General features: G+C 46.3%; 10 protein-coding genes and 1 non-coding gene across 11 annotated transcripts; 2 read left to right on the forward strand and 9 right to left on the reverse strand.

Annotated features, from left to right (window-relative positions):
- Positions 1–24: 24 nt before the first annotated feature.
- F5Y00DRAFT_234034 (uncharacterized protein) lies at positions 25–1,462 on the reverse strand. The gene has a single exon (XM_048007380.1). It carries the CDS (start codon positions 1,111–1,113, stop codon positions 415–417), a length of 699 nt encoding a protein of 232 aa, XP_047865803.1. The 5' UTR covers positions 1,114–1,462; the 3' UTR covers positions 25–414.
- A 285-nt stretch (positions 1,463–1,747) lies between these two features.
- F5Y00DRAFT_234036 (P-loop containing nucleoside triphosphate hydrolase protein) lies at positions 1,748–3,221 on the reverse strand. Its single transcript, XM_048007381.1, has one exon. It carries the CDS (start codon positions 2,912–2,914, stop codon positions 2,117–2,119), a length of 798 nt encoding a protein of 265 aa, XP_047865804.1. The 5' UTR covers positions 2,915–3,221; the 3' UTR covers positions 1,748–2,116.
- A 480-nt stretch (positions 3,222–3,701) lies between these two features.
- F5Y00DRAFT_234037 (uncharacterized protein) lies at positions 3,702–7,844 on the reverse strand. The gene is made up of 9 exons (XM_048007382.1): positions 7,655–7,844; positions 6,773–7,569; positions 6,035–6,646; positions 5,512–5,982; positions 5,263–5,397; positions 4,683–5,204; positions 4,594–4,623; positions 4,087–4,431; positions 3,702–4,015 (listed from the first exon to the last, which is right to left on the reverse strand). Exons 1-9 carry the CDS (start codon positions 7,773–7,775, stop codon positions 3,746–3,748), a joined length of 3,303 nt encoding a protein of 1,100 aa, XP_047865805.1. The 5' UTR covers positions 7,776–7,844; the 3' UTR covers positions 3,702–3,745.
- A 34-nt stretch (positions 7,845–7,878) lies between these two features.
- On the reverse strand, positions 7,879–9,350 carry F5Y00DRAFT_234040 (SH3-domain-containing protein). The gene is made up of 2 exons (XM_048007383.1): positions 9,129–9,350; positions 7,879–9,051 (listed from the first exon to the last, which is right to left on the reverse strand). The coding sequence occupies exons 1-2, from the start codon at positions 9,189–9,191 to the stop codon at positions 8,293–8,295; spliced, it is 822 nt and encodes a 273-aa protein (XP_047865806.1). The 5' UTR covers positions 9,192–9,350; the 3' UTR covers positions 7,879–8,292.
- A 335-nt stretch (positions 9,351–9,685) lies between these two features.
- F5Y00DRAFT_260983 (2-methylcitrate dehydratase) lies at positions 9,686–11,520 on the reverse strand (the record flags this gene model as incomplete). The annotated part of the gene is made up of 3 exons (XM_048011116.1): positions 9,686–10,302; positions 10,361–11,138; positions 11,221–11,520. The coding sequence occupies 3 exons, from the start codon at positions 11,518–11,520 to the stop codon at positions 9,686–9,688; spliced, it is 1,695 nt and encodes a 564-aa protein (XP_047865807.1).
- A 704-nt stretch (positions 11,521–12,224) lies between these two features.
- F5Y00DRAFT_t64 lies at positions 12,225–12,323 on the reverse strand. Its single transcript has one exon. It is a non-coding gene; the product is annotated as a tRNA-Leu (tRNA).
- A 226-nt stretch (positions 12,324–12,549) lies between these two features.
- On the reverse strand, positions 12,550–14,367 carry F5Y00DRAFT_260984 (uncharacterized protein; the record flags this gene model as incomplete). Its single annotated transcript, XM_048011117.1, has 1 exon — positions 12,550–14,367. One exon carries the CDS (start codon positions 14,365–14,367, stop codon positions 12,550–12,552), a length of 1,818 nt encoding a protein of 605 aa, XP_047865808.1.
- Positions 14,368–14,493: 126 nt separating this feature from the next.
- On the reverse strand, positions 14,494–17,024 carry F5Y00DRAFT_44944 (DNase I-like protein). Its single transcript, XM_048013676.1, has 2 exons — positions 16,404–17,024; positions 14,494–16,350 (listed from the first exon to the last, which is right to left on the reverse strand). The coding sequence occupies exons 1-2, from the start codon at positions 16,541–16,543 to the stop codon at positions 15,033–15,035; spliced, it is 1,458 nt and encodes a 485-aa protein (XP_047865809.1). The 5' UTR covers positions 16,544–17,024; the 3' UTR covers positions 14,494–15,032.
- A 1,255-nt stretch (positions 17,025–18,279) lies between these two features.
- On the reverse strand, positions 18,280–20,649 carry F5Y00DRAFT_45010 (putative casein kinase I). The gene is made up of 5 exons (XM_048013677.1): positions 20,465–20,649; positions 19,980–20,117; positions 19,192–19,753; positions 18,601–19,138; positions 18,280–18,468 (listed from the first exon to the last, which is right to left on the reverse strand). The coding sequence occupies exons 2-5, from the start codon at positions 19,989–19,991 to the stop codon at positions 18,399–18,401; spliced, it is 1,182 nt and encodes a 393-aa protein (XP_047865810.1). The 5' UTR covers positions 19,992–20,117; positions 20,465–20,649; the 3' UTR covers positions 18,280–18,398.
- Positions 20,650–24,381: 3,732 nt separating this feature from the next.
- On the forward strand, positions 24,382–25,453 carry F5Y00DRAFT_45212 (uncharacterized protein). Its single transcript, XM_048013678.1, has 2 exons — positions 24,382–25,131; positions 25,232–25,453. Exons 1-2 carry the CDS (start codon positions 24,702–24,704, stop codon positions 25,423–25,425), a joined length of 624 nt encoding a protein of 207 aa, XP_047865811.1. The 5' UTR covers positions 24,382–24,701; the 3' UTR covers positions 25,426–25,453.
- A 703-nt stretch (positions 25,454–26,156) lies between these two features.
- On the forward strand, positions 26,157–26,532 carry F5Y00DRAFT_260988 (uncharacterized protein; the record flags this gene model as incomplete). The annotated part of the gene is made up of 2 exons (XM_048011118.1): positions 26,157–26,212; positions 26,301–26,532. The coding sequence occupies 2 exons, from the start codon at positions 26,157–26,159 to the stop codon at positions 26,530–26,532; spliced, it is 288 nt and encodes a 95-aa protein (XP_047865812.1).
- Between the last annotated feature and the right edge of the window lie 114 nt (positions 26,533–26,646).

Consider the following 26,646-nt stretch of genomic DNA (forward strand, 5'->3'; position numbering starts at 1 on the left):
AAAAAAAAAAAAAAAAAAAGGACATTTTCATGGGGAAGTAGAGTTATTGTATTGTTCCCTAGGACATCTTATATAAACGCTATCCGATCATATTCCCTTCGCGGCCCGAAATGAGCCTGCGAAACCGAAACCTATTCCTATTCCTATTCCTATTCATCACATACATACACACAATCGTAGACTTATTCCCCTGGCCTCGTTTGAACTCCATAAGCCTGTCGGATCCCGATAGAAAAAAAAAACAAGAAATCTATAGGCTCGAGGGCTTATTCTGCGTAGATGGGTTATGAGTAAAACTGACGCCAGGGTATAATATGTATAAGCTGAAAAATGCACCGAACTCCACGCCCGTTTTTAACGCCAAAAAAAAATCACCAAAGAGGAAGAGAGAAGCGTCACTGCAGCGCAGCCTCTTTATTCGTAGAACCGTTCGTCCCATTCGTGTTCCAGTACCTGGACCGGAAGAGGCCACCAGGACATTAGGGGACCCTCAATATTGGAGACGTGCTGATGTTGCGACGGCTTCTTAGGGGCTTCTTCCTCGGCCCATTCGTGCTCCATCAGCTCCTCCGAGGTGGGCCACCACGACATCAGCGGCCCCGAGATGTTGGAGATGTGATCTTCTTCCGGCGAAGCTATGCGGACCTGTCTCGGCCGAGCGTCTAGTTCGGACACGGATGCCGCAGGATGTGTCGTCTCCTCCTCTTGTCTGCCGAGGAAAACGGGAAATTGGAAGCCGTCTTCAAATCTTAGTGGACTCTTCCGGGAATAGGGATCCAGTGAGGATGGTAAGTACACACCTTCGTCGAAGTCGGACTCGCAGTCGCTGAGAACCGGGGTTTCGTTGGTCTCTGATTCGGGCGTCTGTGTACCCGATGGCAGGGACTCTAGTGGTGTTGTGTAGCCGTCACGGTAGACGTGGTTGACGATAACCTTGTCCTTGTGGCCGTTGCGGTGCAGATGGTTCACATAGAGTAGATGTGAAAGGTCGTCCTCGTTATAGATGGCGACCTGGGGATCGATCTTGGTGTCTTCTGGGGCAGTGCTGGGTTCGACGTGAGCGACGACCTGAGTGGCGGCCAATTGCTCAAGCTGAAAGATATCACCCTGCATGATTGATTATTGGTTTATAGATGCTTTGATCTAATTGATTAATCTGATTGATAGTAGTTATAGTAGTTGATCTTGGATCTGATGTAGATTGATGGATGTGTAGCTAGAATTATCCCCCAGACTGATGCCCTATTTTATATACAGAGGCCAAGACTATGTTATACACACATGCCACATGCCACGATCCACGATGAGTCGAGTAATAAAAAAAAACAATTATGTACAAGCTATCCGACTGTCATACTAGAACCATTCTCGAACTATTAGATCCGAAGTATTCTCGTCTCATCAGGCCAAGCCTACTATGTAATAGCTTGGACAGTTCTGTTACGCCTAGGCGGATAGCTCCCTCTGGCGAAAAAATAAAAAGAAGGAGAAAAAAGCGGGCTTATGATGGCGTGTTCTTGAATCACTATGGTATTGATAATCGTATGATCAGGGGTCAGCCAGTCGAGCCAGCTGAGCCCTGCTACCTGTTGGAATGTTACGGGCTGACGGGGTGGCCGTTAAGCGCCATCAAGCTTGCGACCCGGCTTCACCCGACCAAGAAGGCCAGCCCAATCCACTCCCGGGTCTTAATACCCAAATTTTTTTTGAAGCTACGGGATTCATCCCAGCTTCATTCTGGGTGATGCTAGCAAATAATAGAGAAAATATTAGATTTTTTTTTCTTCGTCTCTTTTTTTTTCAACTACCTACCCTAACTACCAAGATGATGAATGGTGTTTAATTCTCGCTATCCACATATTTCTAATTATAACTGCAATTTTTTTCGCCTTGTTTTACCCGACCAGCGGATCCCGTCAAGGCTAAAATATTAAATCCAAATCGCATTTCGCCGTCTTCAGTTGCACATGTCATAGACAGAACTCCGGGTTTCTCCATTACCTCTTATACCCATCGCATTAGTAAATAACCCCCCTTTTTTACTTACTTCTCGATACTATTATTCCTTTATGCGTGCCTTTTCCAGTCATAGAAGAAAGTTCTGTTCACAAACGCATTAAAAAGATGTTATCGGTTTTGCATTAATACGATGATGATGCCATAAACTTACCCGAACTTCCTGGAGAACTTCCTCCCGTACAATCTCGAAGTCCCTATTAGCATCCACTCTAGTTACTTGCATGCCCGACTCTTCAAGAGCGACGAGCATCGCTTCACTCTGCGCAATATTTCGCGCAATTCTCTCCCGCGCTCTCTCCTCATTGTCATCCGGCCGCCCTGATGTCGAGGCACGTCCAAGTATCCGCGCAAGCGAGACCTCGGGAGGACAAGTTAAGTAGAGTACGCAACGGGCCCGCGGCATCTGCGCCATCCATTCCGTTACATGGCGTTCTTGACGCGGAAAGCCGTCCACGAGCCAAGCCAACTGCCCGTTCCGTACTACTCCGTCTTCGATCGTATTCCGGAGTAGTGTGACCGCGGAATGGGCAGGGATATTCGGGCTTCCGGTTCCCTCGCGCCGCGGGAAACTACTGACCCAAGAACCAGGGATTTTATCCTCGTAACGAACCAACTCCCCATATGATAGGTGAGTTAGACTAGGAAATGTCGCATTAAGGAATTTGGAAACTGTTCCTTTCCCTGTACCAGGCGCTCCCAATACGAAAATGATAAGCGGTTGAGTAGAAGGACGTGATCTGTATAAGCCCGCTGATGCTTCCCGCACTACACTTGGGGGTCGATAGCTTATTACACCTCTTCTACTACTCCATCCAACTAAGGGGAAAGATAAAATGCTGCCAAGGCTGATTCTTGAAACCAAGCGTCGAATTGCTGTAACAAAAGCTTTGTACATCTTGATTACCTTCAAACGAAGTTATTAACCTATACCGTGTCAAGAGAACGCGCCCGGGGGCCAGCCATTGTCTACATTTATACAGGCAACAATCGCCTTGGTGATTAAAAACGACTTACTATTACTTGAAAAGGTTGTAATTTGAAAATTGTATGTTGATATTCGAGAACGATAGTTGTGAGTTGGGTTGCCGAGTGCAGCCTTGTATCGGATATTTGAGTCGAAATCCAGGGGTTTTATACTTATTCCATAGAGCTGTATTACCTAGGTGCAATTATCATAGAATGAATGTATGGATGTTTCTTGACTCGGATGGTTCGAAGTCATCTCTCCATGCTTCATTTCTGTCTCACAAGCTAACCCCCGACTTGAAAAATCGCGAGGCTTCTCCCACAGCCGCCTACACACGCGAACAAGTCCCGTAGCTGCTTGAATAAATCAAACGGGCCCCCTGGACTAAAAGAATTGCCCGTCTTAGTAGTTTTACTGAAGCAAACGGCTTTTTCGATTTTCTCGCATCGGTTAGAGTGAGGCTGTCGAGGCCTATACACGCACTCATTTTGCTGCTATTTGATGGGGTATTCGCAGCAAACGCTCAACAACATGCTGGCAGCCGATACAATCCTAGCCGGCTTACCCGTACTTATCCCGTTATTTGCTAGTTACTATTTTTTCTGACCGATCATGTTATGGGTATCACCAAGCATAGACTTAGAGGGAGAGTGCCTGTGCTTCCCAGATGCTCTCTTATAGGAAATATTACCTAAGTACTTAATACCTGATTTGTCAAATGTAGCTCTACCCCTATTCATAGTCCCGTATTTCTGTTACCTAGCCTTCCAGCCTCTTGTCTTCGCTGATACTTTCGAAAATTGGTCCGAATCTGCCATACCGAAGACCTCCACGCCTCCTCGGCAACGTCCAGAAGCCTGTGAGTACATCGGCTCCCTCGGGAACCTGACAAATATTCGTCTTAGAGATTTCAGATTGACCAGGACAAGATCGGTCAAGAATATATAAGGTCCGATTAATGACGCGCTTATTGATATTTTCAACACTTAGTCGCGACAAGTCTATTTTCTGGCCGGAGGTTGTCAAGAGCTGGAACAGAGGTAATGATTAGTAACGATCACTAACTAGCGGTTAGTAAATCAAGGGATGGTGTAGCTCACATTGATGTACAAGATATGGTTTTGTCGGGTGCCTCCTATCTCCATTTGTGCTAATTTCTCGTCGGGAGGAATAGCTATCCTTCTTGCCCCTTTTACTCCGATACCAAGGGTCAGGAACTTCTCATCCTCGTAGATAAAGCTGAGACCACATATTTCGTTGGTAATCTGCCTGAAAGTGACTTCAATAGCTATGGCAGGATTTGGGCGACCATCTTCACGCGTCTCTCGCATAAACGCTCTTTGTACGACTGACCATGAAGGGAGAGGGTGGCTGGTTGGACTGATGAATAGTCGTGTGTTAGGTACACCTGCTTTTGGTGTATAGAAGATACGGACATGGTCCCACTATAGTTAAAAATGTTAGGATAATCCGTGTTAAAGAATAAAGAGCCGCCTCAGGTTGCGTGAGCTCTTAAGGAGCAATTTATCTACATTTAAGAAAAGTAGCCTGGGAGTAGGCGGAGGAATGACGAGAGAGATCAGGAGAAGTAACATAAAAGCACGTACTTCATGATTATAACCCCAGAGGATGCCGCTCTTTACTTTTTAGTTAGCAACACATGTCGTCTCGAGGTAGTATTTACGGTTAAACTAACCAGAGTTTCATACGGGTTCTCTCGATACTCTAGGCATATTTCTCCGCTCTTGTACTGCTCTAGAAAATCCTTGCTGATACCACAGGCGGTTACTATTTTCAGCCTCTTGAGCGGGCCGTACTTGACTCGTTTATAGTAATTTGTGCAATCGTGCCATGTTACCACTTCCGATATCCGGTCACCTGGAGAGATGTCAATACTACCTAACTCGTTTACCCACTGTCCTACGATGACCGGTACAGTAGAATTATAGTATTCGAGCCAGAGACCCGTTATATGTTTCGGTGAGCTTATTTCCTTTATATTACCCACCGAAACACGAATTCTCCGAAGGCATGAAAAGTCTGCGGTAGTGATGGCGAACCCCCCAGGATATGCTAACATATCCTGAGCTGAATCTAATGTCTTTGCAGTGATAGAGATAGAACGTGGAATACCCGGATGCTCTAGTAGAGATGGTTGCGAGTCCGTATTTATGCTCTGACATCGTGTAGAGAAATCTAGGAAATGTCCCAAGGGTGACTTGAGGTGACGCATTTAGCTAGAAGCAAGCAACACAATCTAGTGGCGTATCTCTTACGTGGATCTTTGCGTAGAATGCCGTAAAATGCATCCCAGGTTCAGCTTGTAGCGCATAGCTCTTTTCTTCAGTTTTTTCTCTGGACTCTTTACCGTAGAGGTGGAACTGTTTCTCTCTTCCTAGGTTGGTGGTAATCTATTATAAAGATACGTTCATAAGTTATTTTCCATTCTTTAGCGATCACAACCGTTGTATGTTTTCCATCTGGAAACAATAGAGAGGAGGGATGGAGGGATGGAGGGATCATACCGTGACGGCTTGGATTGTGTACGGAAAATAGTAGGCGGTGATCTTGGTCATAAACTCGCCACCTGGGCCATCAATTGGGAAGCATTGTCGAATTGCTGGCGTGTCAATTATTTCACCCGCACTATTCCTGAAGTACTTGCGTCCATAGAAGCGCTCACTCCCATCACTATATATGAATGAAATACCCGTGAATACTGAGGGGTATTTCCCCATCAATACATCAATCCTGACCAGTGATTGTAGTAGTTTTCCGTCGGTTCCACCGAAGTCCATGTTGAGACATAAGTTGAAGTATTGTGTGGTAGAGGGAGCGGGAAAGTGCCACGTTGGATGAATCGTCGGAATGCTTGGATTCCATATTTCTCCAGGACACCAATCTTGGGGAGAGGCTGGAATTGTTCTGCTGTTAATAGGAGCCAGTGAGGCTGGGTCTGGTCGCTCTATAAGTGAGATAGAAATGATTTTGCAGGCCTGCAACAAGAATTAGCTATCTTGTGCATCATGTCGGTCTCGTTTAACGCACGTCAAGCGTAAAGTGTAAGCCAACACACCGCATATTGTCGCCTGGTACCAGTCTACCTATCCCGCTCTGAGGGTCTGTAAGTTCCATGTCCCCTATCGAGACGGAATATGAGGTTTGAAGTCCCCGAATATGAAGACGTAATCCGACTAGACCTTTCGTCTGCATAACGGCCTCGATATATTCTACAGAACTCTGAGGCTCCAAAAATATTTCCTGTCCTTTACGCGGATTAATAAATCCGGCCTTGGGCGGGATAGGGTCCCCTGGATTAGTAGCTAAGAAACGGAGACCGCTGATATATGTCTTCCCGTTCGAGTAAACAAATGAAGCCTGTAGCCTTTCTAGGGAATGAAGCCATAAGAGGTTTTGGCGCCTAAAAAGCCTACAACTCAAAGACAGTGGCTCCGTTGTGTTTGTACAGCTAGAATAAAAGGATGCCTCTGCAAACACTGACCTTTGGGGGAACGACTCTGTGTTCCAATACGGGGGGCTGTCTACGCACCAGTTATTTACTAAACGTACGTATAAGGCGTCGGTCATATATTGAAATATATGCCAAATACGATGTCGGTTTCTCAGGCCAGGGAACAGTTCCGATTTCAATGCTCCTTTCTACGGATCCAAGTATCGTTAGGCAATTGACGTAGTAGGTAGAGTGAAGGCAGAAGAAGATATAGGATGATGCAAGCGATTTCGAAAGAAAATACAGTGGCTCTTATAGGAATATTCTACACGTACGGCTTTGAGGTACAGCGTCCGCCAGTCTGCGGGCTCAGTAGGCCTTGAGTTGGAAGGACCAGCAAAGACGAAGCCCATCTCAAAATCCGGGTCGAACCGACTAGACCAGAACTTCTGATCGAGTAACTCTGGAGAGGAAAGATCGGCCGTGTACCTTGAAGCGAGCCGTAAGTTGCAAACGTCTCGGCTTGGTAGATGGGCAAGGATGAGCATGATAAGCTCGCTTGGAAGAAGTAGGAAAGGATCTGGCTTAGAATAATTCCTATGCTTCATGTAAGAGTTGGCCAAGCGAGCGTAGAAATATTTGACTTCATCTTCAAGGCTTTCCTCATCGGGTACAAACTCCTCAGTTATATCGCCTAGGATGAAAGAGTAACTGGTCAAATTCACACGAGTAAAATAGCGGTTATGTACTTCCCCTTCGCGTGGGTGGAGTTGGCTGGAGTGTCCATAGTTATGGCCGGGTACTAAAGCCTCGGTCTCAGCGCTCACGGGGGTATTGAACAGTATAGCAAAGAGATGGTGTGCTAGGCTGTTAGTAGGAACCTCGTGATCCGGATCAACACGTTCTCTGAGAAGCTCCCAGCAGGCATTATGGAGAACATAACACCAGTACTCGGCAGGTTCACATTGCGGATAACCGACTTGATGTGTCGCGAAATCCTGGTGTAGATCCTGCAGCGGTTCATAGTCACGATAGTGACTATCATACTCGACGGGGGCGATGACATTTCCTTCTATATCAAACCATCCAGTACCCGTTATAAAAGGGCCTTCAAGATCTTCTGTAGTTCGTACTAAAACAAAGGTGAGTTTTTACTATTTTATTCTTAAAGTATGATGAACCGGGACTGGGACGGTGACTGTTTCTTTCACACATACAGGCTCGAACTTCTTGTAACCAACTAAGGCGATAGTCGGGATTTGCTTGATCATCGTGAGGTGTTAACCACACATCGACCAGGACATCACAGAGAGGACAGAATCTAGACTTAGAAGACATGGTGAGTGAAGATGTAGGACATTGGATGGCTCTATTCGGGGCGCCTGAAGCCTGAAGATTAAGGTAGGCATTATTGTGTAAGTAGACTGGAATGCATATGTATGTACTTGTCAGGGGTATATTTACATAATTAACTTGGGTAGCTTAGTAATCGATAAGTAGATGAAGTATTCCCTCTCTAACACTGCACCTTTAATGTGTATTCATATATATATCCATCTTATCTACGATATCTATTAGACACAGGTTGAATAACCGCACAGGCGGACAAGGCACTTGACGAAAAAAAACCAAAAAAACCACCTGGTTGTGAATAGGTAAATACCAAAATCTACGTAGGTGATAAATGTAAATCGCATCATCCCAAAACTACCAAACCGAAACCCTGTAGAATCCTTATACCATTAACCCGGGCATAGACTGCTACTACAAATTACAATCTTACTATAATTTGTTACGAGTAGCAACATCAACAACAATAATAACACATAAACCAGATGACCATCACAAGCCTAATCTAGAAAATGCTGTTTACGAGATTACTACCAATCGTAGCGCCAGCGCCGAAGATGGCAGCATTTCCCAGCTTCTTGCCAAATTTCTTTCCATTCTGCTCAATTTTACTCGGTTCGGCAGGTGTGCTGGGACTACCACCTCCTTGCGCCACCGCCATAGGGGGAACTTGAGCGTTATACGGGTTCTGACCCTGCGGTGGCGGTGGATAACCACCATTACCTCCTGGCGTAGGTGTAGCGTATACCGGTTGGGCCGGGGCATAGAAACCCGACTTCTCATTATGGTCTATCTCAACGTAGTTCTTGGGGAAGATACCCTCGGCGTTCGTCCGCTTGTTGCGTCCCATCCACCAGTCGTCATTCATGTACTCGTACACAGCAATCTTATCCTCGCGCTCGAATGACAAATCTCGGTCATCTGCAGCCTGGTATTTGTAAAGCGCCTTCGCGTGGGCGATGATCGGCTTTGATGGAGGGGGAGGGGGAGGCCCTGTGCGTGAAGGGAGCGAGGGCGGGCCGGTTGAGCTGTATGCCGGAGGTGCGGGAGTGGTGGTCGGGTTCTGATGAATTGCTAAGTTGGCCATGGAATGAACAGGTGGTGTATGTTGCGGCGGGGGACCTGGCGGCGGCGAGGCGACAGAGGCCCCTCGCGTTGACGGTGTAGGCGCACCGGAGAGGGAGGTCTCTGCGGGAAGCGCTCTATGAATTGAGTCGAACACATCGTCCGTCAGAACTCCCTTCTCAAGAAGATGCTCAAGCTCCTGGAAACTGGTTAGCGACAAGGATACTCTACCTAGTTGTCCTAACGGAGAGAAGGCTTAGCTAAATGCAAGCATACATTCTTGATGAGACGGAGCGACTTGTTAGTCGCAATAATCTCCTGTCGATCGAGGGTGACCATCTTGTCAAGGTAAATTGACTCTCTAATTGTAAAATTCACAGCGAAAGTAGAAAGTAGAAAATGTATTGTTACTTTTAAAGTACGGCTACTCGGAAGATTGGCAGCAGATTGTTGGTGGAATGACGGGAAACGGACAGAGGCAAAGCCCCGCCTCAGGCTCCTTTCGATTGTACAATACGAAATGGGTGGCTGTGCACAATCCCTACCTGTGATACCTACATATGTAGGTACCTTAAGTACCTATGTAGGTAGGTATGCAAGTTACCCGCGTAAAGCTAACCCGCGGATACCTGTTAGTTATCCCCATCCAAGTTATGTAAGTTCATAATTTAGGTGACGTTATTGCTTCTCTCACCTTTCTTTTCTTAAAGAAATAATAAAAAGCACGTATCACATAATGACATCTGAAACTGTCAAAAATAAGCCCAGGGCTAGGTATTTATCTGGTACATATCCTGGCTTTTACCGCCTTTATAAATAAATATCTTGCAAGTCTACCTAACAAATGGGCTGTTCTTCACAACTAATTTGTCAACATATTCATCCACGGGCGTAGCCTCAAGTTTCTTCCTATCCGCTCCTAGATCGATAAGTTCCTTAACTTGCGACTCGGAGAAGTGTGGTTCCAGATGTCGCTTATACTTAGCCAGGATGTGCGGCTTGGCCTCTTCTCTCCTTAGGCGGTGTCCTAGCGGAGCCTCAACAACAACCTCATCTAGGATCGTACCGTCGTTCAGCTCGACCGTCAGCGCGTTGGAGATAGTACGTAGCGCTGGGTCGTGGTAGTCTTTTGTAAACTGCGGGTCCTCGACACACTTGATCTTCTGGCGGAGCGACTCGACTAACGGGGACGTCGCCGCCTCGCTACCGTCGGTATAGTCGGTTGCCTCTAAGCGACCAAATACGAGCATGACCGAGCACATGTATTGGATACAGTGGTCACGGTCCGCAAAGTTGTCCATCGGTTTGAACTGCTTGTCAATGATCCGGATGCACGCCTCGTGTGTCCTACAGGTAATGCCCTTGATATCAGCTGCAGACTTACCCAGCTCCTTCAGCTTGTTGTGTATCTTCTGGGAAGCCTCTACGGCTGTCTGCGAGTGAAATTCGGCTGGGAGAAGACAAATTAGCAAAAAATGACGGCCTTGATAACTTATTGGTGCACGAACCTGGATACGAGACCTTGAACAGAACGTTCTCCATCACGTAGCTGCCATAAGGACGCTGAAACTCGAACTTGTTACCCTTGAACAAGACATCGTAGAAACCCCACACCGGCGCAGATAAGACAGTGGGAATACCGGACTCGCCCTTGGCGACCTTCAACGCAAGGTTGACGGCTCTTTGGCAGGCATCACCGGCAGCCCACGACTTTCGGGACATGGTGTTCGGGGAGTGTCGGTAGGTTCGCAGGCTCTGTCCGTCAACCCAAGCCTGGCTAACGGCGTCGGCGATCTGCTTTTCGCTCAATCCGAGCATGTGGGACACAACCGCGGCACTGGCAACTTTAACGAGCACAACGTGGTCAAGACCGACCTTGTTATACGAGTTAAGTAGTGCCAGACAGCCCTGGATCTCATGCGCCTTGATCATGCCCTCGAGGACGTCCTTAACGGTAAAGATCTTGCCTCCGGCTAGGTTGCCGCCGGCTTTGTTGGTGCGGTTAACCCAATCGGCGACGGCCAGGATAGCGCCCAGGTTGTCAGAAGGGTGCCCCCATTCGGCAGCCAGCCAGCAGTCATTGTAGTCAAGCCATCGGATCGTAGCACCGATGTTGAAGGCACCATTGACGGGGTCAAGGACGAAGTCGGTACCAGGCACCCTAGTACCGTTGGGAACGACAGTCCCCGGGACAATTGGACCAAGCAACTTGGCGCATTCCTTAAATCGTAGACCTTCAAGTCCGCAGCCTAGAGTATCAAGGAAAACCCATCGTGCGGTGTCAAACTATTTGCAGATCACATGTCAGCTAATTGCGTACCCCACCAACTTTCACGATACCAGTCAATATGAGATAGGGAACACATACAGCTAATTCCGAGTCAATTGGCTTAGTTACGTAATTGGCAATGTCCTTGATCTCAGGATCGTATTCCCTTCCTGGTTGAGGCATGGCGGGAGCGGACCGTTGTGCGGTAGTTGTTGAGAATGAGGAGGACGAAGCAGGAGAGCGGGCGTAGGCGGGGTGGGTTAGCCGTATCGTAGCTCCAAGTTTCGCTGTTGCTGCGCGTGAGGACACAGTTAATGGAGATGTTCTTTGCAAGATGGTTCTTGATTGTAAGCGTAGCGAGCGGGAGGCTGATAGGAGATTACGGTTGACCGAAGACATCTTGCATTGGCCGTGGACTCAACAAATGGCAGGCCAATGTCTCCAAGGCGAGTTTTTTGGAGGCTAGGGGGGAGCTTTCATTAAGAAGACGAAATGCAGGACCGGTGAATTTGGAGGCCGACCTTATTCCCTCGGTATTGTACAGTTCCCTAGGTTAGGTTAGGTTACAGGTAGGTACGGTTAACTTGCAGCATAAACCCGGCTACCTACGGCCAATGGCGGGGAAGAGACCCCAGAACCCCAGAACTCAAAAAAACTATGATATCAGTCAGCAACAGCAACTCTCCACCTAACTAGTCGATTACCTAGGTAGGGTCAATATAATCCCAATTACTTCTACGAATATGTTTAACTATTCCATTAAGCAATCAATATGGGGATTAGCAAGCCAAGCCAAAAGAGGGGCCCCAACTCCAACTTTTATGGACGTCCCACCACTAGATCGATACAGACCTAGATCTAGTAATAAATAGACCCCGCATCCCCAACGCCAACAACCGCTTCAAAAATTTTAGTCAACGTGATTCTCATGCTGCCGTTAACACAGGTATTTTACCAGTTAGAAACCCGTAGGTGCTACATATTACCTACGTAGTAAATTTGTGTATTTCAAAAACCAAACCTAAGCCTCCAGTGTGTATACTATCATGATGAGGAGTGGAGGGACAAAAAGAAGAAATTCCGCAAACGAAAAAAAAATTGTGTGACAAGAGTGGGACTTGAACCCACGCGGATTGCTCCATGAGGATGTAGGAATTAAGGTGACCTTAACCTCACGCCATAACCAACTCGGCCATCTTGCCCTTGAAGCTTTCGGTCGGTATAAACAGCCTATATTCTAACCCCAACTTCGGCCAAATAGGGTTAGTCTATTTTATCAACCGCTCAAGTGGAAAACATCCTCCTCCCTCAATACATCAAGGCTCGACTTCATACAAATTAAATGATAGCAAACAAGCAACCTTATCTTATTATTAGTATTAGTATTATTATTATTATCCTTTCCTATGATTACCATACTCGCAACGCTTACCAAACAACAGCACCCCTAACATACCCACGATCCACAAGCTCCCTAAAATTCCTCTCCAAGCACTTAAGCATATACCCATCCAGATGCCCTCCACTCCCCAATACATCAATAATCCGCTCAAAGTCAAACTCTTCAGACGGCCGAGAGCACTTCTCCAGAATCCGCCTTAGGACAGCAGTCCTACACCTCGGATCCCTAGCCGCCGTGCGCAGACTAAGCGCCAGCAACGATTGTTTCGTTACATCCACGTCTACACTCCCTTCTATATCCCTATCCCCTTTTTTTCCCCTTTCCTTCTTCAACGCTCGAAGGACACCCGCATACTCATCCCTCAACTCCTTCAATATCCACGGCGCATCCTCGTAGCGATTCTCCTCCGGTTCCTCGTTCGCCCCTTTCCCCCTCCAGAGCACAGGTGACGGCCGCCAGCGCCACACAAACGTATTGAAGTCCCTGACGAGCCACGGCGGGAAAATCTCGTTGCCAAGTGATCTCGGCGCGAAGTGCACGCCATCCCAGCCCACGATTGCTTTGATCTTGCCTTCTTTGGACACGATGATGTGGCGCATGCTCAGGTCCGGATGTGTAAGGACGAATCCCTTCTTTTGCCGACTCGCCTTTTCCTTGCCCTTGATGGATCTTGGCCTCGAGGGCTCGCGGAGAAGACCTACGAGGAGGCGAAGTAATTTATTGACGCCAACGCTTGCTTCAGTATCGTATGGGTACTGATCTAAGAGTGTCGTGTACATTTCCCTCGCGTTTCTGAAAGGACCTACCGCAGTGTACAGAGGTATCCTCTCGCAATCCTCGTTGCCGAACCAGCGGTTTATCATGGCCTGTATGTTGAGCTCTCTCTCGGGTCCCGTGCTGACGATTCTCCCATAGTCGTCGAAAACGGGAGCCCCCCCATGTTTAAATTCGTATTTCCCTAGTTCAAGCATTGCCCGTGCTAGACTCCGTAGGACCTTGCTCCTTATTGCTCGGGTCTCCTTCTCATCATCTCCACTAAACCAGACCTGATCCAGTGTCAAACCAGTCACGTACTCCATGATGAGGTAGGGAACATGAAGCTCGTTATGAGGAGATGAGTCGGCGTCGATAATAGCAGGCACCGGCACGTATGACTCCAACCGAAGCGTCATGAGCACAAGTGCCTCGATGCGGATGGCTTCGGCGCATAATCCATCCCATATATCTGGTGTGCCGTTGATAGGAATCTTAATTATCCACTTAGTATCATCGGGGTCCCGAGAACTGGCGAACTCAATCGAATAGAAGATGTGCGCCGATCCAAAGAACGGCCCTTCGACCTGGGGTAGTTGTGGTGATGATGAGCCTAGCGATGATGAGCCGTTGTCGGATGCGCAACTGTAGCGAGCCTGCATGATATCAAATGCAAGGGAGGCAATAGCCGCTGTGTCGATATGGGAGAGTATACCAGCGTAGTCGTGCTGTTTCCTTTCACTCCTCTTCTTCCGCGCTATGGCAGCGTTCTGGCTTGTTTCTATCGGAGCAGCATTGACAAGTGCATCTTTAAGCGAGGGTATGCCTTTTATTTCTTTTGTATCCAGTTCCTGGTGACCCAGCTTGACTTCCCATCGTGATAACTTTGCCAATTTAGCCAAGTCCGCCCATCTTCTATTGCTGTCTAACCCGCCCGCGTAATCAATATGTGATTGATTTTTACCAAGTTTCAAAGACAATCCCAGAATCAATCCTAGGTTCACGTGCTGTTCCTGAGCTAGTCGATTCAGTTCCTCTTGACGCTCAAAGCGAGCTCGCTCTATAAAGCTTTGTACTTGGGAATTTGGCATTGTTTCTATGGAGAGAGAAAAAAAAAAGAAATAATGGAGGTATGCTAAATGATACAATGCTATTGAATAGCTTTGTGGGAAGCAGCTGGACATAAAGGTTTATAGAGCTAGGAAAATAAACAAAGACTCACTTCACGACAATGCCGGTGGCGTTAGTTTCCATATCCGGAAGCCATTGTTATCAACATTCTAACATCGCATTTAGCATTAGTGTATTTCCACGGGTTTACCGGTTTAGTAAACTCCCAGTATAAGTCTAAAATATTCCTAGCCCTCTAAAGTATATACGGCCAAACGCCTTTAGTCTTTCGTAGAAGGGTATAATCACCATTAATTACCGTCATCTATCCCTCATCCCTCCTGGAAACTCGTCTAAATATAATAGCACTAAAGCCTCTTATAATCCGCTGCTATAAAGTCGGCACAAGAGGGGCAAAAGGGGAAGATAACCACCAAAAGATGACATTAATACCTTGGAACCATCCATGGGTCCATAGTCGTGGCCGAATCGACCACGGAGCGTAACCGTATTTAAGCATAGCATTTAACCTACAGTCAGCTCATGTCCTTCTGGCCCGTGGCTGGCTTATTCGTGGCCAGCCAACTCCTGACCAGCCTGCCAGGAAGCCAGTCGTCCGTTCTGTAAGGCGTAGCAAGGTCGAATACTACCAAGACCTATACCACCAAGTACCAAGGCCAACGAGGAGCAGAGTAACGAACACTGCGATAGCCTCTTTTGATTGCGAGATCAGCATCGACCAGCCGATAGTTGGCTCCCATTTCTGGATAGAAGCTCGGCGTTCCCAAGATTGCAAGTCGATTGGAAATGGGAGCTTGATACGAGGGTCAACAGGTAGGGGACTGTCACGCTTTGTTCTTAACTCCGATTCCAGAGCAGATTCAGGCGGTATAAGGCAGTCGTGCTCAAGCATCGGGACCTCTACGCGCAAGAATACTGCTCTGTGGTCGCTCGATCTAACGGGAGGGAGCGCATTGTAATCTATAATCTTCATACTTTTATCGCCGACAGTCTCCCTGGCCCACCAGGGTATCTCTTGGTACAGAATGCGGTCGCACCAGCCGGGCCATCGATGAAGAGCCCACGACCAGTCGACTTCATCTGCGTCGTTTTCTTCATCTCCGATACGATCAAGCTCTGCATGTAGTTTTGGTTTTGGGGACACTACTAGCTTATATGTTGGTGGGAATTGGATCTCTGCCTCGCTTAATCCGTGTAGTGTGCGACCAGCATCTCTCTCTGCAATAAGCTGATCGCGAGCCAAGAAAGGTGACAAATGATTGGAATCCACAGTATCAAAACTAGTATCCGGAAATACCGAGTCCGTAGTTGGTGAACTCTTAGATATACGATAGTTAAGATCTCCAGCAACAAAGAGGTGGGCGCCGGGCTTATAAATGGAAATATCGTGCAGAGACTTTTCGGTTGTGTCCTGCGAAAGTAGAGCTTGATGGGCTTCGGAGCCATCGTCACTCTGAAGAGTGGACTGCGCCTCCCGGCTTTCTGCAATTTTCTTGGGGTTCTCGAATACAAGGCCGGAGACGATAGTTTCCCAATTCTTGTTCCTCTTTTCGAGATTCCATTCCATAGCAGCTAGATGAGCACTAACGAAGGTGAGTTCAGTCGTTGCTAATAAAGAGCCATCCGTAGTCCTTTTGTTGTAATGCATCCGAAGCCCCACGGCTCCTTTATTAGGCATATCACCAGCGCCAAAAGCGATAAACGTAGCTTGTAGATGCTTCACCGTGTTTGGGTCACGGGCAAAGAGCAGAATGCCTGTCATACCAACATTGCGCGCAGTTACCAGCGTATACGGATGGTCTTTTGGGAGACCCTGACGCTCCAACTCGGCCGCGAATTTGGCAGCTGCAATATTTACGGCCGACTCGTATCGTTGAAAATAAGGGTTGAGCATGTATGAGCCGATTAAGGCCTGAGCCAGTGGTGCCATCTCCTGGAGGGAGCTTGACAGTCAATTAATTATCAGACAATAATGAGTGCATTATATGATACTTACATGACAACCAATTCTGGAAGACTCGAAGCGTTCCGTGAGAATGCATTGTATAAGTGTCGAGCAAAGACGGGAACATTAATCTGGTGCTTCGCAGCATTGAATGTAAGTATGAAGACGTCCAGCGTCGGAACTGGATCCATCTCGGTAGGCGAATTAAAACCCAAGTTTCGGTGTAGGTATTCGGTGTATACCTTAGGTATGTATTTGTGCAGTCAGAGTTGTAATGGGAACTTGTGGAATGGAGCCGTGGTGCTCCAAAATTTACAATCTCTAATGTTAGGTTTATGTTGTATCACCTTCCCTTCCAAGATATCGGATCTAATGGTGGGACTAGGTATCCTAGAGCAAGGGTATCGGGCTTTTGAACCCTTCCTCTTTCTTTCCCGCGTAATAGATATTATGTCATCGATATCCAACTCTCGGGTATAGATGTTCAGGGTCCTTCCGAATCCGGTATTATACGAGCATTTATCCTATTTTCCTCCCCTATGAATTCGACGACACTTGCCAACTCTTATACGATTTCACTCACCTCTTCATCCCTTTAAAATAGGGCTATGTGATCAGTTACGTGACCATATTAAGTGTATTTATCCTAGGCGAAAACCTGCCCATGTCAGGTGCTCCACGATTATTCAAGGCCATGTGATCTTTGAGAATGTGCACAGCCTCTCCGTATAGCCGCTTCTATCGCAGGGCTTCCCCCCACTATTGGTCGAAATACATCCCTTACCTTGGGCATGTCTACTATACTATACCAAGGCCTGAATTACTTGTCTCATCTTGTTAATTAATTAATACGCAATCAAGTCTACCAATGATAATGCAAATAGAATTCATTCTGTGTAACTACCTAGCGTGTATTGTCTGTCGTCGTTGTCGGGGAAACCCTCCTCTCCATCCATGTTTCGTGAGTGCGATCCACCGACGCTACCAATCTATCGTGAACTTAGGCGGCGTCTTTCGTTTCGTCGAGTATCGCAATATTTCTTAAACGTCGTGCTTCTAATGCGTTGTGATGTCGATGAGCCCGGAGGTTCATGGATACTACTACTGGCTAAACGTGCGGAAAACACCGCCTATCTTTATTAATCCATCCCAACCTGGGAAAGGGTTATTTCCGACCACTGGCTGAGATTTCACCACGACCGACGGTAAGGCCGATAGCATGTATCCGTAGTACGTAAGCCGTCAGCTCCGCCCATACTGGTAACGTAGATTCAAGACGAAGATCTGGTCTGCGGATTCCGGCGACAACGAGCTCCGGGGCATCATTAGGCTGGCGTTTGATATTGCAGAACATCCTGAGACGAACCCCCACAACTTCATTACAGCATCCCCAGGAGAGGAGATTGGCATAACGATGCAAAGTCCGAACGGGAAAATGAACGAAAAGAAACCATCAAAGAAGCGAAAAGGAAACCAAAGAAGCTCGTCATATCAGAAAGGCTAATCGATCGCATCGAAGGAGCATCAATAACTCGAAACGGGATGATGATAGTTTCGAAAGTTACAGAAGCCCAGGCTCCGGGTATGCATCATCCTCTAATTCATACGCATTATTGAAAAGCAAAGAATCGAGGTTGACATGCCATGATAAGACTTAATTCCATAACGACACCCCAAACGAGTCAGAGTGCCGGACGTGCCGTTCAAACAAGCCTGGCCACACTTAAGAAGAACGTCGAATGTGTGCGAGACACAAATCGACGCCTTCTAGCGTTACCAGGTTGTTCGAGCCACGGGATTGAGTCCTAAACCGAGAGTCATCGAAGAACGGAAACAATAGCAATCCATACGATATGAAAGGGATCGTGCGTGGTCCTCTATCCGGCAATAATAGGCGTAGGTCCTTGGCGGACGTTCCAGAGCCAATGCAGAGGGACATATTAATGAGGATACCACGATTCCGAGTTACTTTCCATTGTGCAGGTCAAACATTCGGCAAGCCCGCTACAACGTAACAGTTGTCACCAATGTGAAAATGCCCTCGAATCATTTCGGTCGGTAGGATCCAGATGCATATCCAGAGCCAGCGCCCTGGCCTTTGGAAGCTGATCGCAGCCTGTTACCGCAAACTGAAGTGTCAGCAAATCGTGTCAGCAATTCCTCCGTCTAGCGCTGTAAATCACACCAAACTCGAAGGAAAAATGATTCCTTACTAGGAATGCTTGGGCTGGGCTGGCGAGACACTCACATCCTGTCGCTTCCTCCGACGGCACGGTTGGTTTCTGGAGTGTCAACGCCGGGAACACCGCGCTCGATTACCTTACGGCGAGAGCTGGGAATCGGATTTGGCTTCACAGCACCCGATTGGGCAGCCGGACCCGCGGTCGCAGGGGTGGTTCGTCGGGCCTTGTCGTCTTCGTTCTCACCCTGGCCGGCGGCCTGGGCGATCGCCTGGGCGTTCTTCTGATATTTATAGACCGTCCAATCGAAGACGTAGTCGTACTGGAACCCTTCACGAACGAAGAGATCACGGAAGATTTTTCGGAGGTAGCTGTAGTCGGGCTTGTCATCAAATCGAAGGGAACGGGTGTAGTTCAAGTAGATGGCAAATTCGTTAGGGAAACCACGGCAAAGAACCTCGGTTGGTGTAGTCATCTTCTTTTCCATGATGCGGTCATACTTCTGCTTCTTAGTAGCAGCCTTAAGTCCCTGCCAAGGGAGAGAACCCCGACAGAAGTAGAGCATCACATAACCCAACGACTCCATGTCATCACGACGGGATTGTTCTGCATCCATTAGTTTTCTATTACGACGGTACTAGTAAGAAACGGTCACTTACCAACACCAAGATGGGTATTGATAGAGGCATATCGAGCAGTGCCAGTCAAGTTCTTGTTCTCACGGTAAGGAATATGGAAGTGAGTCTTGGGGTCTCGATATTTCTTGGCAAGGCCAAAATCAATAACGTTGACTTGATTACCCCGTTTGCCGATGCCCATCAAGAAGTTGTCGGGCTTGATATCACGATGGATGAATGATTTGGCGTGGATGTATTCGATTCGGGAGATTAGTTGGTCGGCGAGGAGCAACACGGTCTTCAAGGAAAACTTTCGGTTACAAAAGTTGAAGAGATCTTCCAAACTAGGACCAAGAAGATCTAGGACCATAGCATTGTAGTCGCATTCGGTTCCAAACCAACGGACGAAGGGAATACCAACGCCACCAGCAAGGGACTTGTAAACCCGAGCCTCATATTCGAGTTGAGGGTGCTTTGCCTTAACAGACTCTAGCTTGATGGCGATTTCTTCGCCCGAGATAATGTTGGTGCCAAGATAAATATCACCGAACGAGCCGGAACCGATCTTTCGACCGATGCGGTACTTATTACCGACGCGGAGATCCTGCAGCAAGTCAGCATCAGTCAGCTCACTTGCCAACCGTATTCATGCTTGCAATACAACGGAAGTCTTGCAAAATAGGCTTCCGAAGACGCCTTCATGCTGACTATAGGGGTACCCCATCAATGCACACCGACATTCGGTCCCCACTATCTAGACAAGAATCAAGACAATCCCATAGAATGCTCCACCGCCAAATATGACCATGATAACTAAATTAGCGACATACCATAGTAGTCATACTGATTATTGGGGTTGAGCTACCAAGCTCGACAAAGGTGAATAGATAAACACGGAAGCCGGGCTCGGGGGGGTTAAATGACTCGCTGGGTCGATACGAGGGTTTATCGAAACTATTATGGTCAACCTGTTCGAATCGAAATTAGCAAGACGATATTCACCCAACGGCAACCGTAGCTATTTGATTTGGCATTCCAAAATGGTATACGCAAGATAGTGTTGCCACATACAAAAGCGCTGCAGCGACTGTGTCTGTAACAAGAGTGGCGAAGTAGAAGTGCGTTGAGAATTAAAATCAAAGGGTAGGCAAGATAAGCCGACGAGACAAATAGAAAAATGGGCTGCTCAAACTTTCAAGCATAAAAGAAGTTTGAGCGATTGCTGAAAACCGATTGAGGTTGGGAATGGAATGGAATGGAGGATTCCGACCGAGAGCAGAAGTACGGAGAAAGGAGATGGTTTGTCTTACCTGACGACCTGGCGTTTGTAGTGGCTGTAACCAGCAGTTTTACTGGCGTCAAAGAAAATGGAAAATGGAAAATGGATGGAATGAATAGAGAGAGAGAGAGGGTGGAGGGAAAAGATAAAAGTAGAAGACGTGGCCGTCGAATATCGAATTAATTTCGTCGGTCAAGTAACACGTCTTCAGTCGAATACGACAGCGAGTGGGTGTATGGGAAGATGGGAAGTTAGTGGTTAGGTTCGGTAGGGGAAGAGAGAAAAGGAAGAATGAGACGGCGGTGGACGAATTTGGCTGAGAGGAGGGATGGGCTGGAATGGGGTTGGGCGCGCCTCATGAAGCTGGGCAGGACCGACCCTGGTACTGATTGGGCTTTTGGCGCGCTGAAAGTGGGTGCAAGTGTCCGCTGGTTTGCTGGCTGGCTCGATTGACTGGGCTCAACTTGTACTTTGCCTACCTAGGTATTGTACATACCTACACAATGTACCTTCTTTTAGTGGACGAATACACCTAAGGCAACTGTGGCTGGCGATTATACACTAAGGGAGAAGAGTTACTGCCTCCTGTAGCCTGTGCACCGCCAAAAGTCACCCCGCCCAGGGCTTTAGATACGGTACGCACTAATATAGGTACCTAAGGTACAGTCGTTAGCTTTTGGGGTAAGTATCTTTTCAACGCCGTAACACCGTACAAGCTGCGTACAATACAATACACGGAGGTAGGTACTACCACTGAGTACCTGAAATATGTACCTAATCTACATGTATCGAAGTCTACATGTATCATCTTTACGGGCGGAACCTTCAGTTGGTGGGTTGCTCAATGGTCCTCAATAACCCTCAGCAACCGGATCGCTAGTTTCAGAATATCAGAACCGGCAGTTGCCTCTACCGTTGTTAATAATAATAATAATAATCTTCTCGTCTTCTTATATTCTCTCATCAAATCTCTTTTAACGACAAACACGCCGTAAGCAACCTTAAATACAACAATGGTCAGATCATGTACCCAAGTCTTGCAAAAAAAAAAAAAAAAAAAAAAAAAAAAAGCATGCAAAAAGACAACTGACGCATCCCGTAGCGTTGTTTATTTTGAGAGGTCCAGATGGTGAAGTGTAGAAATCGAGCCCCAGTCCTTTATTTGGGGGCTCGACAATTCAAGTGTTGAAAAGGTGCATTGTTGAAAATGCATTGTGAACGGTAATAATTCAATTTCGGATAGCTCCATCCATCTCGAACCAATAGTATACAGAATTCAAATCGGACCCTGACGAGGGGAATCAGCTACGATCAGCTACTACATGTATACTACACTTCTAATACTACATATACTACCAACACTATCTATACATGTAGTATAGTGCGTATGTACGTGCATGTACCTAATACGTCGGAGGAGAGCACAAGGGAGATCACGAGGAGGATCACGAAAAGGCGCACCAAAGTAAGTATACATCCGGATAGGAAGCTCTGCGCCTGGGGAGCTCTGTATGTATGTACGTATGTATGCGTAAGCTCTGTGAGCTCAATCGATGGAAGCGGCATTTTCAAATGAGCTCTTTCAAATGCCAAAAACCAAAGCGGCAAACGGCTACTAACTTGTTTACGGGCTATTATTATTATTCAGACGATAGAAATATTTATTTACTTCATTTCATATTAACTAACTAGAGTATTTAGTAGAGGTAGTTATCAGAATATGTATTATTTAAGCATGAAACCCCCCATCCCCCCCAACTTTTACATCGCGAACTCATGCCTCATGCGGAAACGAATTAAACGTTTAGTAGTATGACACGCCATAGAGATCGACGGACATAACCCCTACGCTGGCGTGCACTGATTCGTAGGCTACAATGCGATTATAATGTACGGATTAATGAGTTCTCATGCTACGAACTGCGTGCTATATACCATATAAAAAAAAACATTGTCAACCAAAGTAATTAATATTCCTCCTTTAGTTTTGCTAAGGACTTCAAAACCTTAAAAGACTTAACCTAAGGGAAGAAGAGAATTAGCGTTCAACGATCCAAAAATAGCTTGATCCACCGGGCGGCAAAGGATTTTTTTTTTACAAGTTCATAATGCCAATTTCCAATTCTTGGCCTAAAGTGGCGGCGACCCGCGACCCGCGACCCGTAACGCAACTTGACATCACAAGCGTATTCCATACATAGGTAGATACTAATGTTTCTCTGTCTCACCTGGTGAAACTCGTTTTCTTCCACGCCATGTCAGCTCCGAAATGGGAGGGTCATCCCATGTTAACCCTTTCTTTTTACATTGTAACTTTTACAATCACCCATCCATTCAACGGTATTACTTGCAGCAACAGCAGCAGCAGCACGTCAGCTACTGGTCATCTGTAGAGTAACAGAACATCTGCATATAAACTAAGACATGATGGAGGAGGCTTGTCAAAATATGTACATCCCCTACAACATTCAACATTATTCAGTTGCCTCTTACGTTTGTGGATTTATTTTGTGTAAATTCAGGCCGCAAGAGCCTCAGTTATCATACGACATTGAAACGGGGTTAGTGTATGTAGATCATAAGATGGAGGCGATATTCAAGCTTAGCAACGGGTGATCTCTATTCCGTACAATCTCTACAATTATGTATACAAAAGAAAGGTCCGGTAAGCACCGGTAGGTACCTCCACTACAATGCTACAATACTGCAATACTGCAATATGTCAATCATGTTAATATATCATCATCATATACGTGTAAATTTGCCAACAGCAAACCCGTCGGCAACCGGCTTCATGGCCTAAGACAAGCCATACCATGCTTGCGTACTTCGCTGCCAAGTATTACCAGCTCACGTCTTCAAAAGCTCTTCGGTTATTCAACTTCAAAGATACATACTTGTAAGCTTGTCCCCTCACTTCCGCTAATCCATCACAACCTTATCGAGTACCACCAGTGTGTATTGTGACATTATAGTTGTATCCAATTGCCTCGCTCGCTGTTATTAAGGCAACCATCTTTTCCTTTCTTACCGGCTTCCTAGCCGGGGGCCACAAATTCGCAAAGGGCGCGTCGAGTCAAGTTCTAGCTCAGTCGAGGCTCTGCTGATCCCGCATCTAGACTACTTCCATCGTACCGCAGATCCGAGAAAAGAAAAAAGAAGAACCGCGACTTCGGACCACCTAGGGTCCACCCCTATTACGCCTCACGGCCGCTACTATCAATCAAGCTCTCGGATCTCTCCCCGCTTTCCTACTATTATTAACTACATCCCAGAGGAGTTCTCCTTACCGAAATTCTAGTTGCCTTACTGTACCTAATGTGGCGCACGGGTAAGGTAACCATCCCCAATCCTGTCTCCTGCAGGCTGTTATGCATGCCACGCAACTGAGTAGAGTCATCATCGCTTAATGCGTAATTATCTAATTCTTACCTAGCCCCTATTGCCTTTAATAATACTCCAATCTTGACGACCTATCATCATTCCGAATTGGCAAATTTATGTAGCATCGGTACATCACTCCTTGCATTCATTCATGAGGTATCGCCGTCACGGTCAGTTCTCATCACCATCTACGTCGTAGTACATTATTCAGCTTGGTATCTCATAAATAGTCAATAGACATGCAAGTCTGTCGTCAAGGCAGTTTCTTCTCTCCTATACTTGCTCTCTTTCAGCCGGCTAGAAAAAGTATAGCCCTCAGAATGATGAAGCCCAATCGTGTCTTGCTAGGAGATACATGTTCTGATTCTCTTCAAGGGATACGTATGTCTGTCGTGTTTGATCTTGTCTTCCACGTATACCGGTGAACATATAATCTTTCACGGCGGTTACAGATATCCCATAGTCAATCCTAGTAGGTATAGACATATGTATGTTAATGTATGTCCCCTAGCTTCTTTAATTCGTAATCTAAAAGCGGACAACAAGTCCTATTCGAGTACGCGGGAAACTCCTACGGTATCTGTGTAACCTATTTCTACACGACATAGAAGCATGTACCAGGACAGCGTGTTTCTTCCTGCCAGATATGAAACTGATTTATTAAACTGGAGATAGCCTTTGTCTCTCGTTCTAGCAGGTTGTATACCCCTTCAAAGAAATATACTAACGAGTGAAACAGCTACATTAAGAAAAAACGACCTCGACATACTATGTTAGGCTATGATCTTGCAGATATAATATAATTGCCTGGCCAGATTTTTGAAATGAATTATACGATAAGCAAACTTGTTAACCTAGCTACTTTACTCTTTAGCATAACTATATCATTATGTCAAACAGCACAAGAAAGCAACTACCAAGAGGTAAAGGAGCTCGCACTCCTCAACCACCATCAAACAGGAAATCTCACCAGCCGTCCATACTTCCCGTTCCTAATGATAGAAGGCATGTTGCCCTTCATGGTCCCAAAGTGACCCTCTCAGCACAGAAGTGGAAGAATGTCAACCAAGCCATCGAAAAGACGGTGGATATAGTATTGAATAAAAAGATGACCCTGAAAGGCTTTGGACCCGACTCTTGGGAAATGGACGAAGGTTTTGGAGTGGCCCTCGTGGCGGAAATAAGACGAAAAATCAAAGAGGACTGTACATTAGAAAACCCTAAGCTCCAGAAGAAGCTAAGGGAAGTGGCTCGTGATGTAACCGCAAAGGAATTCCGGTTTCCGCTCAGGGGTGGTGGAATTTGGTTTTGGTTCAAAAGTGAGTTTACTTCAATTCCCTTCTTCTAGTCTCGAGAGCCTAGATTTTCACCAACGTCCCCCTTCTCCAAAATAAGACAGTCGTTAACTTTCTACTACAGTAACCAATCTTGACAAAGCAACTCAATCGATAACTGAAGCTCAGCAGGCCGGCGCCCCGTCAGAGGCTGACACAATTCTCAAATGTACGGATGACGAAACAGAAACTTCAGCTAGAGGATATTATGTTGCTCAACAGGAGAGGGCATATGTTGCTGAAGAGACCCCATCTGATTCATCTTTTGACTCGTATTAAGTTCATAAATAGTAGATAGTTATATCGGTACTCTTTCGTAGTGCTGAGATATAGTAATATTGACTGTATATAAAACCCTCTGGAACTGTCACTAAAAAGTACAATATATAGTTTAAAGTATTCACCACCGCTGAGAATACCTGCCTTCGATGTTGTACTGTGTATAATAGACAAAGGAACCCCCCCTTTCTAACTTCGATGCCTCCATATAAGAGCATGATAACATCACTATGATCACTTGATGCTTTGTATATACCTCTATAACAATGCTCCTGTTTGGATAACTGGGCGTTGTAGATAACATAGAGATGGTCCCCCTTTGTCATGTTGAATGCGGTAATGGCCTTTACCCCCTAATATGGATTGGTATAATATCAAAGACAAAGGATAGCCTACGGACTTTTAATCCCTATATCTAAAGCTCCATGATTTGCTAGGCGAATAGTGCAAGCTAACAAGAATTACCATTTTACACTCAATCTTCTTCGAAGCCTAGGTATTTACAATTCAATCTAATATATGTAACATCAGAGTTGTAGTACTATTTCGAAGGTATCAAAATTGTCTACCATAGCTTTAAAGCTGGAACATATCTATTACTCTGGCAGCGCCAGACCGTCTCCCTGAAATCTACCTTGTCCTATTCGGCTCATTGAGTTGAAGCAGCTTTACAGAGATAAAATAAATACCCAAAAATAGTTGTAACGCTATAACTTATATTCAGTGCCATAATGTCGAACTGGGCGCAAGAATGGGCAGATCAATGCGAACTGACAGTTCGCAAGATGTACGTAAACCAAGAACTACCACCATAATATCTTCATACCCCCTAAATTTTCCAGGAAAAATTGTTGCTGACTTTAATTAATCATCAGACTAAAACGCGGGTTCTCGATTGAATGCCTGCACAGAATGTCAAGCATCGAGCTCGGCAAGGAGCTCAGAACTGGAGTGATCCTGGTTATCTCAAGTGGTAATAGAGCGGTTTACGATGTCGACTACCGAGACCCGGGTATTAGAGAAGGACTCTTCTATATGGCACGACACGGCTTGGACGAGAAAATGGTCATATACGGGTTGGGTTTTCAGTTCAAGAGGTTTAATTAGATAGCACTACTGGGATTGAGGGACACGGGTATTTCTTGGGGTCACTGAGATATAAGGCCTGGTACTGGAAAAGGAATGTCCTAATTAGTCTTTCATAATCCATCTATTAAATTC

The sequence above is a fragment of the Daldinia vernicosa genome, assembly GCF_022497035.1.
Source record: "Daldinia vernicosa strain CBS 139.73 unplaced genomic scaffold F5Y00scaffold_17, whole genome shotgun sequence".
Classification (NCBI taxonomy): domain Eukaryota; kingdom Fungi; phylum Ascomycota; class Sordariomycetes; order Xylariales; family Hypoxylaceae; genus Daldinia; species Daldinia vernicosa.